Here is a 15066-nt window from a genome sequence, read left to right as displayed (position 1 = left end):
TCCTTGCCGCAAGATCTTAAAGTATGAGAAGGTCAATACTGCAGTTTACCCATTAGACATGATGGGCCTTTATCCATCAAGTACTTGTGGCAAAGGCAACATGTCTTAAAAGAGATGGGCTTTCTGATAAGAGCCAAAGAAGAGCTCTAAGAGTACGTACCGAGAGGGAGCCTGCTGGGAAATTACAACCCAGGCAGGCAGCCGTATTTTTCACCACCTGGAGCTTAGACAGTAAGGTGTCACTAACTGCCTTAAACAAACCATTACTGTAATCATGGTGGCTAACGACCAAAGCTTGGACCAATGTTTTCCTGGCAGAAGATGTTAACCAAGGAAAGATCCTCCAGAGTAGCCTCAAAGTAGCAAACCAGGAACCACTGGTTGCAATAATGTGATTCTTCAAGAAACATTCCTGACCTAGTTTGATGCCAAGATTCTTTAAGACATAACTTGGGAAGGGACCGGCCCTAATATTGGAGGTCCACTAATCGGGGGTCCAGAGGAGCTGAGCTTTTCCAAATTTCAGCTTTCTTGCCGTTCAGCTAGAGACATTTAGTCGCCATTCAAGCTGCAATTCTTCTCATACAATCCTAAAAACTATGTTTTGCATCGTTAATATCCTGTCCCAATGAGATGATCAGCTGGTTGTCATCGGCATATGAGATTAAACAAAATCCACAGGATTTAACAACCTGGGCCAGGGGGGCCACATAGATCTTAAACAAGGTCGGGCTCAAAGAGAGCCCTGAGGAACCCCCTTATTGATGGAAACCGTGCAGGATTTAAATGAAACCAGCCTGATCATTAGCGAATATCTAAGAAGTCAGCAAGCCAATCAAGGGCCTTGCCCTCAACACCGATCCCCTGCAGTCTTCTGATCAATACTGCATGAGAAACTGTGTTCGAGGACGGTGAGAGATCTAGCAACACAAGCATGGCAGGGGAGCCAGCATCCAAAATATGAGAAATGGTGTCCCTCTGTGCAGTGGGCAGCTCAGAATCCTAATTGTAAGGGGTCCAGAATCTTATGCTCCTCCAAGAATGCCAGAAGCTGTTTGTTGACACAGCTTTCCAACATTTTCCCTAGTCGAGGTAGAAGTGATATGAGGTGATAGTTGGACAGACTGTTTGAATCTGCATTCGATTTTTTAAGGGTAGGGGAGAGCCGAGTGGCCTTCCAGGATAGTGGTATTTTGGCCGATTCTAGCGAAAGGTTAAATAGCGAAAGAATCGAAGGAGCAATCACAGTTGCAAGATTTGCAAAAACTCCAGGCAGGCATAAGTATGCAGGAGAACCAGATTTGCCATTAGGTCAATAACTGCTGAATTTGGTCTAAGGTGAGGGGTTCAAAACTATCCAAGTTCTGAATAGAGGCCTTGGGAGGAGGAGTTAGAAGGGTTGAGTTTTCCCGACTCTGGCTGGCAGGGAACTTCTTGTATGTGGCATCGATCTTATCCTCAAATAAGTCTGCCAAAGAGTCACAAAGTTGTTGGGAAGCTGGAATATCCGAAATGCAGGCAAGAGGCTTGGTGAACTCATTGAGCACTTTGGTAGAGTTGCTCGCCTTCTCGATTCTGCCAGAAATATACCTTCTCCTAGAACTCCTGACATAAACATGATATAGAGATGCTGCAAGTTTGTAAGCAGCTCTATGAGCTGGAGTTTTAGAATGGCGTCTGCATCTCTCCAGGCTTTTACAGCCAGCTTTAAGAGTCCTCAACTCCACAGAGAACCATGGAGCATGCACCCTTGAGGAGGAGTGCCTGGGCTGTGTAGGTGGTGTTGATTTTATCAAAGGCTTAAGTCAAAGTTGTGTGATAACTAGACAGTGTTACGTTATAGTCTGAGTTTGGTGTAACGACTCTGGGGCTGAATGCCCCGGAAAACCCATTTAAAGGGATGGCATTCCAAGCTCTATAGGCCTTAGTCCCAACTGTGACGGGCTAGTGTAGAACATCCCCCCGCTCGATCTGAAACTTGATTGGATGATGGTCCCTCCATGTGAGAGTGAGAAGCCTCTTCACTCTTTAAATGTGGAGATTTAGTAAAAATCATATCTAAAGTATCCCTAGCTGCGTGTGTAGGGCCCATAACAGTCTGGCAAAGGCCACGCATCTCTCATTTTCTAAGAAGATGGACAACCTCTGGTAAGGCGACGTCTTCCCCATGAGAGTTGAAGTCATCCAGCAATAAAAAATTGCTGGAGGACAGAATGAGAGGGGCAATATGTTAAGTCAAATGACGGCTGAAATCTTTCTTTTCACCTGGAGGCTCGTAAATAAGTGATGGAGTGATGGAGGTGTTCTTGTAACACTGAAGAGGTTGCTATAATAATGGGTGTCATCAACCAACTCAGGGTAACAGAACCTAACTGCAATCTTTAAATACATCAGACATATTTAAGCATTGCCGATTTAATAGACTAATTGTAAAATATTCAGAAGAGGGGTGATTACTTTTCCCCCCACAGGTGTACAGAGATAAATGTGAGAAGGGTGCTGTGTGGTTTGTGGCCAACTGATACAGGGCCCCATGAAGACAAGGTGAACTTTGGCCCCGGCAGCTGCTCACAATACCCATGCCAAATGCCGGCCCTGGCAGCTGCAGACACCCACTCCCCTTTAGAGGCCCTTCTCGCCTTATGGTCCCATGCACATCTGGTACCTGTTACCGCACAGAGGTGCAGGAGTAGTTCCCTGACAAGGGAAACAGCAACACAGAGCGTTGGGGACAGTGTTTTGGCTGGGGAGAGAAGCATTTGAGAGGGAAGGCTGGAAACAACGTTTACTCTTGTGGAGAGCAAAAAAAGAAAAAAATTGTACAATTAAAATGAGCCATGAGAGGATGGAAGCCAACCAGTCAAAGAGATGGTAACAAATCTATGCTACATGGGAGGAAACACAAGATAGACAAGCTGACAGAAGGAAAGCCACTGAACTAGAAGCAAGCAAGAGAGACAATACATCTAACCAATGAGAAACAATGGGCGGCTGTAAGCTCCTTAAGGTTCTTGGTGAGCCAACAAAAGGTCTTTTGATACAAGACAGCTTCAACTGTCTGATAGGCTTCACCTAAAAAAGGCAAGTAGGGTCCTCGATTGAACAGTTACATCACTGTATTTCAAATATATTTGCTTCTATCCCAAGTAGTTCATATTGTGCATACTAGCTCTACTGCGAAATTTAATGGTCTAAAAGAGGTTTAGGTTTTCTTTTATTGATTTCATTTTTGTACAATATTTTGACTGACACAATTACTACTAAGTAGTCATCAATATACCTCGAGGACTACTAAATGCAAAGATCATCACAATAATTGAAAAAACGGTAATCTAACAAAACGTCCATCAAATCCATCATTACTGAAAAGAAATATATAAGAAAATTAATGTGAACTTACTGTACGTGTCCATGGAGTAGGTAAAGTTTTGATATGCTTTATGCACATTCTTTAATTCTTGCACCGTCAAATCTCTGAACTTGTACTACAACGAAAGATAAAACCAGACAAGCACTTAGAAAAAAATCATCCTCTTAACATGATGCAAACAGCTGATCTCTACCCCCCTCTGCCTCCCATATCCCCATACCAAATGCCTACACCTAATCTGCCAAATTAAAAAAACTAAAAGTGGACTAATGTATCAGAAGTGGATGAGGCTAAGAAAAACTATAAGGGCCCAAATAACCAGCTAAAAAGAAGTTAATATGGAACCCTCTACTACACGCACAAGAATGGACGTCAATTCACTGAAATGCCCGAGGTAGCAGGAGTGACATCACACACTCTTTGACCTCCACTTTCACTCGCATACACATACTTACAAATACACACATATACACTCTCGCTCACATAAACATACTCTTATCAGCAAGCATGCACCCAACATACATTTTAAAGCATTTTTTATTTACCTCACCTGCCATGGAAGGTCATATTCTAGCTTAATCCATTCCATTTTTATTACACCATTAGTGAATAATATAGTTTATTTATCCACTATTAGTGTAATAAAAAATTGACAAAAATAAAGAGAGTGAAGCCACAGCTGTGTTTGCCAGGGGTCGCAAAGGCAGTGCTAGGGATAGCAAAGGGCAAGCCAGGGGTTGCAGCGGCGACCCCTAAATGATGTCCATGCACGCAAGCCCCGCCTCTACTGTGTCTCATCTCAACTAGTGACGCACAGTAGCCGTCGCTTTCTCCCTGGTCAGTCATTACATAGTGTGCCTCACTTTCCCTGCTACTACATTGAGCACTGCAAAACAAAAAATTTTCATAAAAAGGAAGTAATTCTTCTTTTCACCCTCTTTGAATTTAATTTCAGTATTTAGGGGTTTGTATTTCCTGCAGGAAGACAGATGTTTTGTGTCAATCTTTCATTTCGAGTTGTTTGAAACAAAAATACCACCTCAAGTGCCCGAATACATAATGTAGTGCTGAAAGGTAAACAGATAACTTTTAAGACGTGCAAGCAACATCTTTAAACCCCATTTACAGTACTTAATAACTTTTGAGCCAACACCACTTGAAACATTTTTTGATTCAAAATATTGCGGAAAATAGTGGACTAGGTGGTATGTGCAACAAATTCATATTTACTAGTTAAACTATGCTGAGGCAAAAACTGGAAACCGCTTTAAAACCCAGCATTTGCCACACATTTGCCTTTACCATGCATATGCCTTTACAACAAAATGGTATGTATATATCTGGTAAGGATAAAGGAGTGTAAGTATATGTGTATATATTTACTGAAAAAAACAAAGGTTACAGGGACGTTATAGTTAGGCTCACATTTCACTCGTACAAAACCACAGAAATTCTGCAGTCCTAGTTACCTGAACTAACTATAACTAAAGCCCCCACAATGCACTGCGTATGAACTCACATATTACATCACCCATGACATGATCAGTGACATCACTGATGACATCATCCAGTGAGTTTAAGTGTTTTGTAAATGTTTCAGGGAGTTAAAGACATATACTAAGCTATTGCATACATTAAAATTACCATTTCTTTAGTACTACTGAGTGATACGGTTTCGAATACATGTGATTTGAGTAGCACCGTGACTGTAACAGGGTGGTAGCGGGTGTCTCAGTGGCTGTATGGGTGTTTGTGTGTGCATGTATGAGTGGCTGTATGAGTAAATAAGTGGGTGTGTGAGTAGCTGTATGGGGGAGTTAGTAGCTGTGTTAGTGCCTGTAGTGGAGAGTGTGTGAGTAGCTTTATGGCTGGATGAGAGACTGTGAGAGTGGCTGTATGGATGGGTGAGTGTGTAAGTGGCAGTTTCAGTGGGTGTGTGCGTGGCTCTATCGGTGGGTGGGTGTGTGTGTGTGAGTGGCTATATAGGTGACTAGGTGACTGAGTGACAGGCTGTATGGGTAAGTGACTGGGTGTGTAGTGTATGTGAATGTATGGGTAAATGAGTGGCTGTTTTAGTGGGTGTATGATTGGCTATTTTGCACTGTAGGTATCTGTGTAAATGGCTGTATAGGTGAGTGAGTGGGCACATTAGTACTTATATCAATGTGTGAATGGGTATGTAAATGGTTTGTGGATGAGTGAATGGATGTGTAAGTGACTGTATGGATGAGTGAGTACCTCTGTTAGTAGCTGTGTGAGTGAGTGGCTGTATGGGCGATTGAGTGTGTGTGAGTGGCTGTATGGATCTGTGAGTGGGTGTACAAGTGGTTTTGTGGGTGTGTGAGTGGCTGCATATGTGTGTGAGTGGCTGCCTATGCGTGTGAGTGGCTGTATGAGTGAGTTGTTATTTGAGTGACTAAGAGTGAGTGTGTGTCAGTAGTCGTATGGGTCTGAGAATGGGTATGTGAGTGATTGTATACGTGTGAGTGGGTGTATGAGAGATGGAATGGGAGTGTTAGTGGGTGTGTGAGTGATTCTGTGGATGATATCATCAGTGATGTCACTGACCATGTCATGAGTGATTTAATATGTGAGGTCATAAGCAGTGTATAGCTCAGGTAGCTAAAAATACTGAATGGCTATGGTTTTGCACTAGTGAAATCTGAGCCTAACTATAATGTCCTTGTAACCGTTGGTTTTTAGAGTGAATTTCTACGTTAAAAAAAATCTATTTCCTAAATAACTTCCCTGTAACCTTTGGTTTTATTTTTAGAGAATTGCAATGTTTTTTTAAATTTCATTTGCTAATTTTAACTTTTAACTTTTGAGAGTGGGTGTGTGAGTGGCTGTTTGAGCCTCTGAGTGAGTGGGTGCATGAGGGTCTGAGTGAGTGGGTGCATGAGGGTCTGAGTGAGTCTGTCAGGAGGTCCATAAGTGTCTGATTGGGTCTGGGAGTTGGTGAGTGGATGTGTGAGTGAGAGAGAGTGGGAGTGTGTGTATGTGTATGTGTGTATGTGTATGTGTGTATGTGTATGTGTGTATGTGTATGGATCTGAGTGGGTCTGTGAATGGGTGGATGAGGGTCTTAGTGGGTCAGAGAGAGCGTCCAAGTGTCTCTGAGTGGGTCTGTGAGTTGGTGCGTGACTGAGTGGATGTGAGTGTGTCTCTGAGTGGATCTGTGAGTGGGTGCATGAGTTTGTGAGTGGGTGTGTGAGTCTGAGTAGGTCTGTGAGTAGGTGAATGAGTGCCCGAGTGTGTCTGTCAGTGGGTGCGTGAGTCTCCGAGTGGGTGTGAGTGGGTCTGTATGTGAGTGTATGAGTGGGTCTGCCAGTTGGTACACTGAAAAATAAAATAGGGGTAGCACAGGGGGAACAGGTCTTCCTGCCCATCTTGCCTGCAGTCTACTACCCTCTGCTGCCTTTGTTTTTGTGCCTCCTCTGCTCATTTTTCTCTCTTTGCTCCTGCCCTCTGTGTTGCCTCTTTTTGCTCATTCTGCCTTTTTTTTGGCCTCTTTCTGCTCGCTCAGGACCTTCAGTCTGCCTCTTGCTGCTGGTTTCTCACCGCTATATTGTCTCTATCTACTCATTGTGCCTGTTATTTTGCCACTTTCTGCTCGATCCAACCCTTATTTTGCCTGTTTTTGCTCATTTACGACCTTTATTCTGCCTCTTTGTGCTTGTTTCTCACCTTTCTTTTGCCTCTTGCTGCTTGTTCAACCTTTAGTCTGCATCTTTCTGCTCCCTTCTGATCTTTATTAAGCATCTTTGTACTCCCTTCTGACTTTTCTTTTGCCTTTTTCCGATCATTTCTGATCTCTATTCTGCCTCTTTCTGCTCGTTTCTGACCTCTAATCTGCCTCTTTCTACTTGTTTCTCACCTTTATCTTGCCCTTTTCTGCTCATTGCTTACCTTTATTCTGCCTCTTCCTGCTTCTTTCTGACCTTTATCTTGCCTCTTTGTGCTCATTGCTCACTTTTATTCTGCCTCTTTCTTCTAATTTCTGACCTTTATTTTGCCTCGTTCTGCTCTTTACCGTGGAGCGAGCATTAAGCCACCCTCGGGGCCAGCCGGCTGCCTGCCCCTGCAGGAGCAGAATTGCTCCCACACAAAGGGAGTTGCTGGAAAAAAGTTTGCAGGCAGGGAAAAGAGATGAAACCTCTGCTTCCAGTGGGTGGGAGCACTTTCAATGCTCCAGCCCACTGGAACCGGAGTGTTTGCTTTGGCCTGGCGGGCACTGTCACAGCTCCTGCCAAGCAGAAGCAAACAGCTATGTCCCAGCGATGGGCACCCCGGGACACAGCAGGAGCCTGCCCTTGGCAGTCTGCAGGGCCATTATTGGCTCCAGGAGGGGGGACATGTGACCCCCTCTTTAATGTTACTTGTAGTCCCAGTGAGGTGCTGATCACAGCCTAAGGGGGTCCACGCCTCCATACTTATTCATTTCATTTATAGCCCGTGGAGGTGGTGGTGCCTGGGGCATGGAAATGCCTATGGCGGGGGACTTGTGTGCCCCCCTCCTTAAATTTAATAAAGGAGGCATGCCCCTGGCCCTCTCTAAGCCAAGCAACTTTGTTTTCAATTTTGGCGCAAATTTGTGGATCCACCCGCAATTTCTTATCAAATTTAAAAAAATATATTTTAACCCTTAGTCGGGTAACTGTAGGACCCCACTACAACACCTAGGGGGTCAGGTTATTGCTAGCCGGTCCCCTTTTCTTTATTTTATATGTTTTTTAGGAGACTCAGCTGAAGTCGCTTCCCATATTGGCTGGCAACATTTCCTGGTTGAAGTGTTGGCAGTCAATCAGATCTCAGCATGGCGACTGTCTGATCCAAGGAAGACCTGCACCGTTAGATGTACAATTGTGTATTTCGGTTAATATCTCCAAAACTAAGAACGGATTTACACCAAGTCACACAAAAGGCTATAGTTGTGTTCAAATCCCTATTTGAATTAAAACGGGGAAAGCGTATTTTGGGACCCCCCCTTCACACACCCCTTTTTCTCGGCCCCTGCTTCACGGATCGCCGCAAAACTTTTTAGACAGTAGCTAAAGTGAGTGTTGAATTGCTTTGGAAAATTTTGTGAAGATTGGTCTATGGGCGCCACAGATTTAGGCAAGTGAAAAAACTCTTTTCCTATGGAAACATGGTCCTAACTATAACTACCTAGTGGCGACCGCCTGTGGGAGGGAAATAGATAGATAGATAGATTAGATAGATTAGATAGATTAGATAGATTAGATAGATTAGATAGATTAGATAGATTAGATAGATTAGATAGATTAGATAGATTAGATAGATTAGATAGATTAGATAGATTAGATAGATTAGATAGATTAGATAGATTAGATAGATTAGATAGATTAGATAGATTAGATAGATTAGATAGATAGATAGATAGATAGATAGATAGATAGATAGATAGATAGATAGATAGATAGATAGATAGATAGATAGATAGATAGATAGATAGACAGATAGACAGATAGACAGATAGACAGATAGACAGATAGATAGATGTTTAGGGTAAGGCCGTTTTTAGGGATGGGTAAGAGTATTGGGTGGTAAGGGTATTTTAGGGGTGGGTGAGTTTAAGGGTTGATAAGAAAATAGGGTGGTGAAGTAAACAAAAAATTAGGGTGGTTTAGGGTCACCTCACTTCACTCTACCCCACGCCAGTCTACCCTTAACTCTAGTTTGCACCCCTCCAAGCCACTGTACTCCAAACTATGCCACTGAACTTCACTCTGCACTACTGCTCTCTATGCCAACAACATGTGCCAGGGCCATAATCAGGAGGCAACTGTAGCTTGCTCTACCTATTGCCCCTGCCAACACTGTCAATGACCGTAACAACACAACTACTAACCATCACACTCTTACAAGTAGCACAGTTGTGACTATACCAGGCCCCCAATGTATAAGAATGCTTTGGAGCGGTAGGCATTGATTAATTTATGCATAGTGAACTAAAACAACTGTTGTTGTGTTCATCTCTAAATTACAAATAGCGCCATCATGTGGCAGACAGTCACAAGAGTCGGAGTTAACAATTAAGTGCTGTTGTCGGCCACCGGAAACCATTGGTTGAAATTAAGAGCTGCACTCTACTCCAGTTTGTACCACTGTGCTCGACTGCACTCTACCCCAGTACACAATAAGCCACTCTACTCTACTCTGTACCACCTTATGCCACTGTACTCTACTCTGTACCACTGCATTCTACTCCACCCCACTTCACTCAACCCATTTTTAGTCTACCCCACTTGCCTCTACACAACTCTATGCCACTCAGAGCGCTAGAGAGCCCGAGTCAAGATGGCCGTGCATTAGGTCTGCTCTGCCAGCCAGGTGTAATCATCCAACAATAATCTGCCCATCCAGCTACAAATTATAAAAAATATAGCTCTTTAAGAGAGAGAGAGCAGTAAAGTACTCATCGTATGCCGAAGATTTTAAAGAATCAGCAAACGAACAACGTGATTAGACCCGGAAGGCATACGAACAGCATCCGAAGACAGGTCTCACTGCAAAGCTCTCTGACCAGCTATGCAGGTTGTGACGCACTCGGTGAAGGCTAGGCTGTAAGCAGGCAAGTACTGATCCGGAAGGGGCCACAGTGCGGACGCCGTGTGTGGTAGCTGTGCCTTAGCCTGCAGAGTGAGAGGAGGATAAAGGTCCTTGTCTGCAGGTTGAGAGTTCAAGTTCAAGTTCAAAAATTTGTATAGCGCACTACTCACCCAGAGGGTCTCAAGGCGCCTGGGGGGGGGGGGGGAGGTGCATTACTTATCGAATAGCCAGGTTTTTAGCTGCTTTCTGAAGGAGAGGTGGTTCTGAGTAAGGCGGAGGTGAGTAGGGAGAGAGTTCCAGGTTTTGGCCGCTAAGTAGGAGAAAGATCTTCCTTCCATGGTGGATCTATTGATGCGCGGAATTGCGGCGAGGGCTTGGTTGGATGAACGTAGTTGGCGGGTGGGTGTGTAGAAGGACAGTCGTTTGTTGAGGCATTCGGGTCCTATGTCGTAGAGGGCTTTGTGTGCATGGGTGAGGAGACGGAATTGAATTTGAATTTGAATTTAAAACATTTGTAGAGCGCAGCATACACCCTGCGGTTTCTTGGCGCTGTGTAGACAAGGTTAAGCAAAACGGAGCCGTGGATGGCTGGCCCAAGTAATGACATGAGGCACAATTTACAGAGGAAAGGCTTGTTTAAACAAAAAAGTTTTAAGGTCTTTGCGGAAAGAGGGATAATGGGAGGCAAATCGTAAATGGTCGGGGAGGGAGTTCCAGAAGGTAGGAGCCAGAGTTGAAAAATTGGCTCCTCCCCACTTTTTTCGTTTGTAGCGCGGAATTTGGAGGAGAGATTTGGACGATGATCGAACCTCTCTGGCAGGAGCATATTCATTAATTAAGGAGGAAATAAAAGCGGGAGCAGAACCCTGGCGAGCATGGAAAATCATACAACCAGTTTTAAAAAGGGAACGTTCCTTGACAGGGAGCCAATGAAGCTCCTTAAGGAGGGGTGTAGAGTGATGAAAGCGCGAAAGACCATACACCAATCGTGCCGCTTGGTTCTGAACCATCTGGAGCATCCGCAGGCTGTACGCAGGGATGCCGTTGTACAGGGCGTTGGCGTAATCCAGCCGCGAAATCACCAGAGCGGACATGATCAGTTTGAGTGCCAGAGGGGAAAAGAAACGAGAAACAGTGCGAATAGTGCGGAGAGTGAGGAAACAGGAGGAGACGACAGAGCTGATTTGTGAGTGTAAAGTGAGTTGGTTATTCACTTTAACACCCAGGGTTTTGACTGTGGAGGAAGGAGTGGGGGAAGGACCAAAAGAAGGGGGCCAAAAAAGAGAGTTCCAGGGACTGGAAGAACCACCTGTGAGAACCAACTCGGTTTTGTCCGGGTTCAATTTGAGATGGTTGTGGTTCATCCAGTCCCTGATGAAAATCATAATAGACTGGGAATTAGAAATAGAGTGGGGAGAAGAGGAGAGACCTCCAGCTGCTGGAGCGCAAAGATTAAAGGAAAGATGTATAGGTTAAAGAGTAAAGGAGAAAGTGAGGAACCCTGGGGAACACCACAAGTGACGTGGAGTGGGGTAGTCGTGAAGTCCCCCAACCGAACCGCCTGGGTGCGGTCCCTCAGGAAGGACGATAGCCAGACCAGGGCTGAGCCCTCGATTCCCGCCGCTCTGACACGTGAAAGCAAGATGGTATGGTCCACCGTGTCAAAAGCGGCGGAGAGATCGATGAGTACCAGCGCCTGATGTTTATTTTGGTCCATGCCATCCCTGAGGTTGTCCAGGACCGACACCACGACGGATTCGGTAGAGTGCCTAGGGCGGAAGCCGGCCTGACGAGACGCCAAGCCTCCATTTACCTCTACATGGGCGCTGAGTACCGAGATGACATGGCGCTCAAGCACCTTCCCCAAATAGGGCAGTAGGGAAATGGGGCGATAGTTGGCTGGGGTGGACGGGTCAGCGCCGGGCTTCTTCAGAATGGGCACTATTGTGGCTGATTTGAGTGCGGGGATCACGACTCCCTGAGTAAGAGAGCTATTGAGGAAAGTGATTGGGGGCTGGGGGCAGGCAGAATAAATCTGTTGTAAAATTCGTGCCGGACAGATGTCTGCCGGAGAGCCAGATTTGACTTTAGGCAGCATCTCTAAAAATACTTCTTTGGTGAAGGGAGGAATTGAGGTGAGACGGGACTGAACAGTAGGGGGAAGAGGGTCAACAAAAATAGAAGAGGGAGGGGGGATATTTGCCTTGATAATTGCAATCTTATCCAGAAAATAAGAATTTAATTGGTCACACAGGGCCTGGGTAGGAGGGGATTGGGGTGAAGCCCTGCCCGAGTAGGCTAGATCGTTGACTATAGTGAAAATCTCCCTAGGTTTATTTTCAGCTGAATGAATTTTTGTGGAAAAATACATAGTTTTGGTGGCTAAAATGGCTTTTTTGTACTCTGTTAGCAATGAAGAATATTGGTTTTTCAATAAAGGACAGTAATTTCTTCTCCACTGCCTCTCAGCCTGCCGTACGGCCAATTTTTGTTCCTTTAGGTCGTCACTGAACCACCTATTGGAGTCCTTGAGTCGTCGAGTTGAAATGCGGCGTAATGGGGCGACCGAGTCGCAGCTTCCAGCAAGCCAGGTGTTAATAGCGGTGGCTTGTGAATTGGAAGATAGACCTGAGAGATTAGGAGAGGAATTCAGAAGCAGGGAGGTCAGTGTAGGAAAATCAACCCGATTCCAATTCCGCGCCCAGGTGTTTTTGGCGTGCGGAGCCTTGGTGGCGGGGTTGAGAAGGAGAGAAAAGGAAATAAGGGCATGGTCAGACCAAGGGCAGGGAGATAGAGACACGGGGGAAACAGAGAGGTTGAGGGACCAAACCTGGTCTAATGTATGACCATGAGAATGTGTGGGGACAAATATGTGAGGGACAAAATTCAAAGACTGGAGGGATTTAGTGAATTGTTTAGAAGGGGTACACTCTGAAGGGTCCGAAGGCCAGTAATTAAAATCGCCTAACACCAGGACAGAGGCGTAGTTGACCACCAGGGTGGCCAATAGGTCTTGAAATGCTGGCAGAAACAGAGGCGAAGGCTGGGGTGGACGATACATTAGAAGACAGGTAATCGGAGGAGTAAAAGAGAAAGAGCGGACTACAAGGTATTCAGTGGAAGAGGATGGGGGGGGGGAGGGCAAAAATTGAAAATTATAGTCCGAGCGGGCAATTAAGGCTACGCCGCCACCAGTCCTGCCCGCTGGGCGGTCGGCGCGTAGAGCAACATAGGAAGGGGGGAGAGCAGCCAAGAGAGCAGGTAAGGAAGAGTCACAGAACCAGGTTTCGGTCAGGAGCAGTAAGTCGGGCTTTTCAAAATCAAGCAAAACAAACAGCTCATGGTGGTGTTTAACCGCTGACCTGGTATTGAGCAAAATGATGGATAAAGAAGGAGTGGGAGGAAGGGAACCAAGCAAAGAAGGAGGCGTGGCAAAAATACAGGGGAGGGAGACGAAGGAGTCAAGGAAGAGGGGGTAAGCCCTAGTGAGGCGATGTGGCAGCGGACTGACTCTGATAGCGGCCAGTGGCCCTGAAGAGTTGTGAGCTCCCCAGCAGAGTATGTTAAAAAATGGACATTACTACGGGGCCCTGGGCCTGGTCGGCCGCGGACGGGCGCAGACGGGCTTGACTTATGCGCGACTTCGGCTCGAAGTCGGCGCTCCCGCTGCGCTCGTCCGCTGTGCTTCCTCCATACTGCCATTTTATACCTATGAGAGGGAACACTAGACCGCTAACCTGCAATGCCTGTAAGCAGGGCGGAAGTGGTGTTGCAGGCAGGCAGGAAGTGACGCTCCTCTGACTGACCCTCCGCGCAAACGGCACAGAGCCGGGGCGGAACGGGGTCACGAGCGTGGCAAAGTGAGGCAAGGTAAAATTGTGCGCTACACAAATCAAGTAAAATACAAGAGTGCTATTAAAATCAGCAATCAACATTCAGATCGATCTTTAACAATTCCAGCAGCCTCAGCGAGCGTGCATCCGCAGCCTAGCTCGCCGCTTTTGTCACTGGCCGGGCGCTGGGAGCGAGAATAAATCTACTCCAGTTCGGCAACACTAGACCGCTAACCTGCAATGCCTGTAAGCAGGGCGGAAGTGGTGTTGCAGGCAGGCAGGAAGTGACGCTCCTCTGACTGACCCTCCGCGCAAACGGCACAGAGCCGGGGCGGAACGGGGTCACGAGCGTGGAAAAGTGAGGTAAGGTAAAATTGTGCGCTACACAAATCAAGTAAAATACAAGAGTGCTATTAAAATCAGCAATCAACATTCAGATCGATATTTAACAATTCCAGCAGCCTCAGCGAGCGTGCATCCGCAGCCTAGCTCGCCGCTTTTGTCACTGGCCGGGCGCTGGGAGCGAGAATAAATCTACTCCAGTTCGGGAACACTAGACCGCTAACCTGCAATGCCTGTAAGCAGGGCGGAAGTGGTGTTGCAGGCAGGCAGGAAGTGACGCTCCTCTGACTGACTGAGAACGTTATTCTCTTGTTGACGGGAAGCCAGTGGAGATCTTTCAGGTGACCGGAAATGTGAGCTTGACGGGGGATGTCCAGTATGAGTCTGACTGAGGCGTTTTGGATGCGTTGGAGTTTTTTCTGTAGTTTGGCTGTGGTTCCGGCGTAAAGGGTGTTTCCATAGTCTAGTCGGCCAGTGACTAGTGCGTGGGTGACTGTCTTTCTTGTTTCGGTGGGGATCCAGCGGAAGATTTTTTGGAGCATGCGTAGGATGTTGAAGCATGATGATGAAACGGCATTGACTTGTCTGGTCATTGAGAGGGAGGGGTCTAGGATGAAGCCCATGTTCCGTGCGTGATCTGTAGGTATGGGTGCTGTGCCCAGAGCCGGTGGCCACCATGAGTCGTCCCATGCAGAGGGGGACGATCCTAAGATGAGGACTTCCGTTTTGTCCGAGTTTAGCTTTAAACGGCTGTTCTTCATCCATTCGGCTACTTCTTTCATTCCTTCGTGTAGATTGGTTTTGGCGGTGTTGGGGTCTTTGGTGAGGGAGAGTATTAGCTGGGTGTCGTCAGCGTAGGAGATGATGTTGAGGTTGTGTTGACGCGCGATGGTTGCGAGGGGACTCATGTACACGTTGAAGAGGGTGGGACTGAGTGATGATCCTTGT

The 15066-nt window shown here is 46.2% G+C and overlaps 1 protein-coding gene across 2 annotated transcripts in view; it reads right to left on the bottom strand.

Annotated features, from left to right (window-relative positions):
- Window positions 1–15066, bottom strand: part of UEVLD (UEV and lactate/malate dehyrogenase domains) — a 346003-nt gene that overhangs the window by 317305 nt on the left and 13632 nt on the right. For both annotated transcript variants that reach the window (XR_013608720.1, XM_078681085.1), the window contains exon 2: window positions 3401–3485. Coding sequence is in view for 1 of the 2 variants with exons in the window: in XM_078681085.1 (XP_078537211.1) it covers window positions 3401–3485 (85 nt within the window). In the remaining variant the exon portion in view is untranslated. The remainder of the gene's footprint in view (window positions 1–3400; window positions 3486–15066) is intronic.

This window comes from Lissotriton helveticus, chromosome 3_1 (assembly GCF_964261635.1).
Source record: "Lissotriton helveticus chromosome 3_1, aLisHel1.1, whole genome shotgun sequence".
NCBI lineage: Eukaryota > Metazoa > Chordata > Amphibia > Caudata > Salamandridae > Lissotriton > Lissotriton helveticus.
The sequence above is the reverse complement of the archived record's forward strand: the minus strand, read 5'-3'. Positions and strand labels throughout refer to the sequence as shown.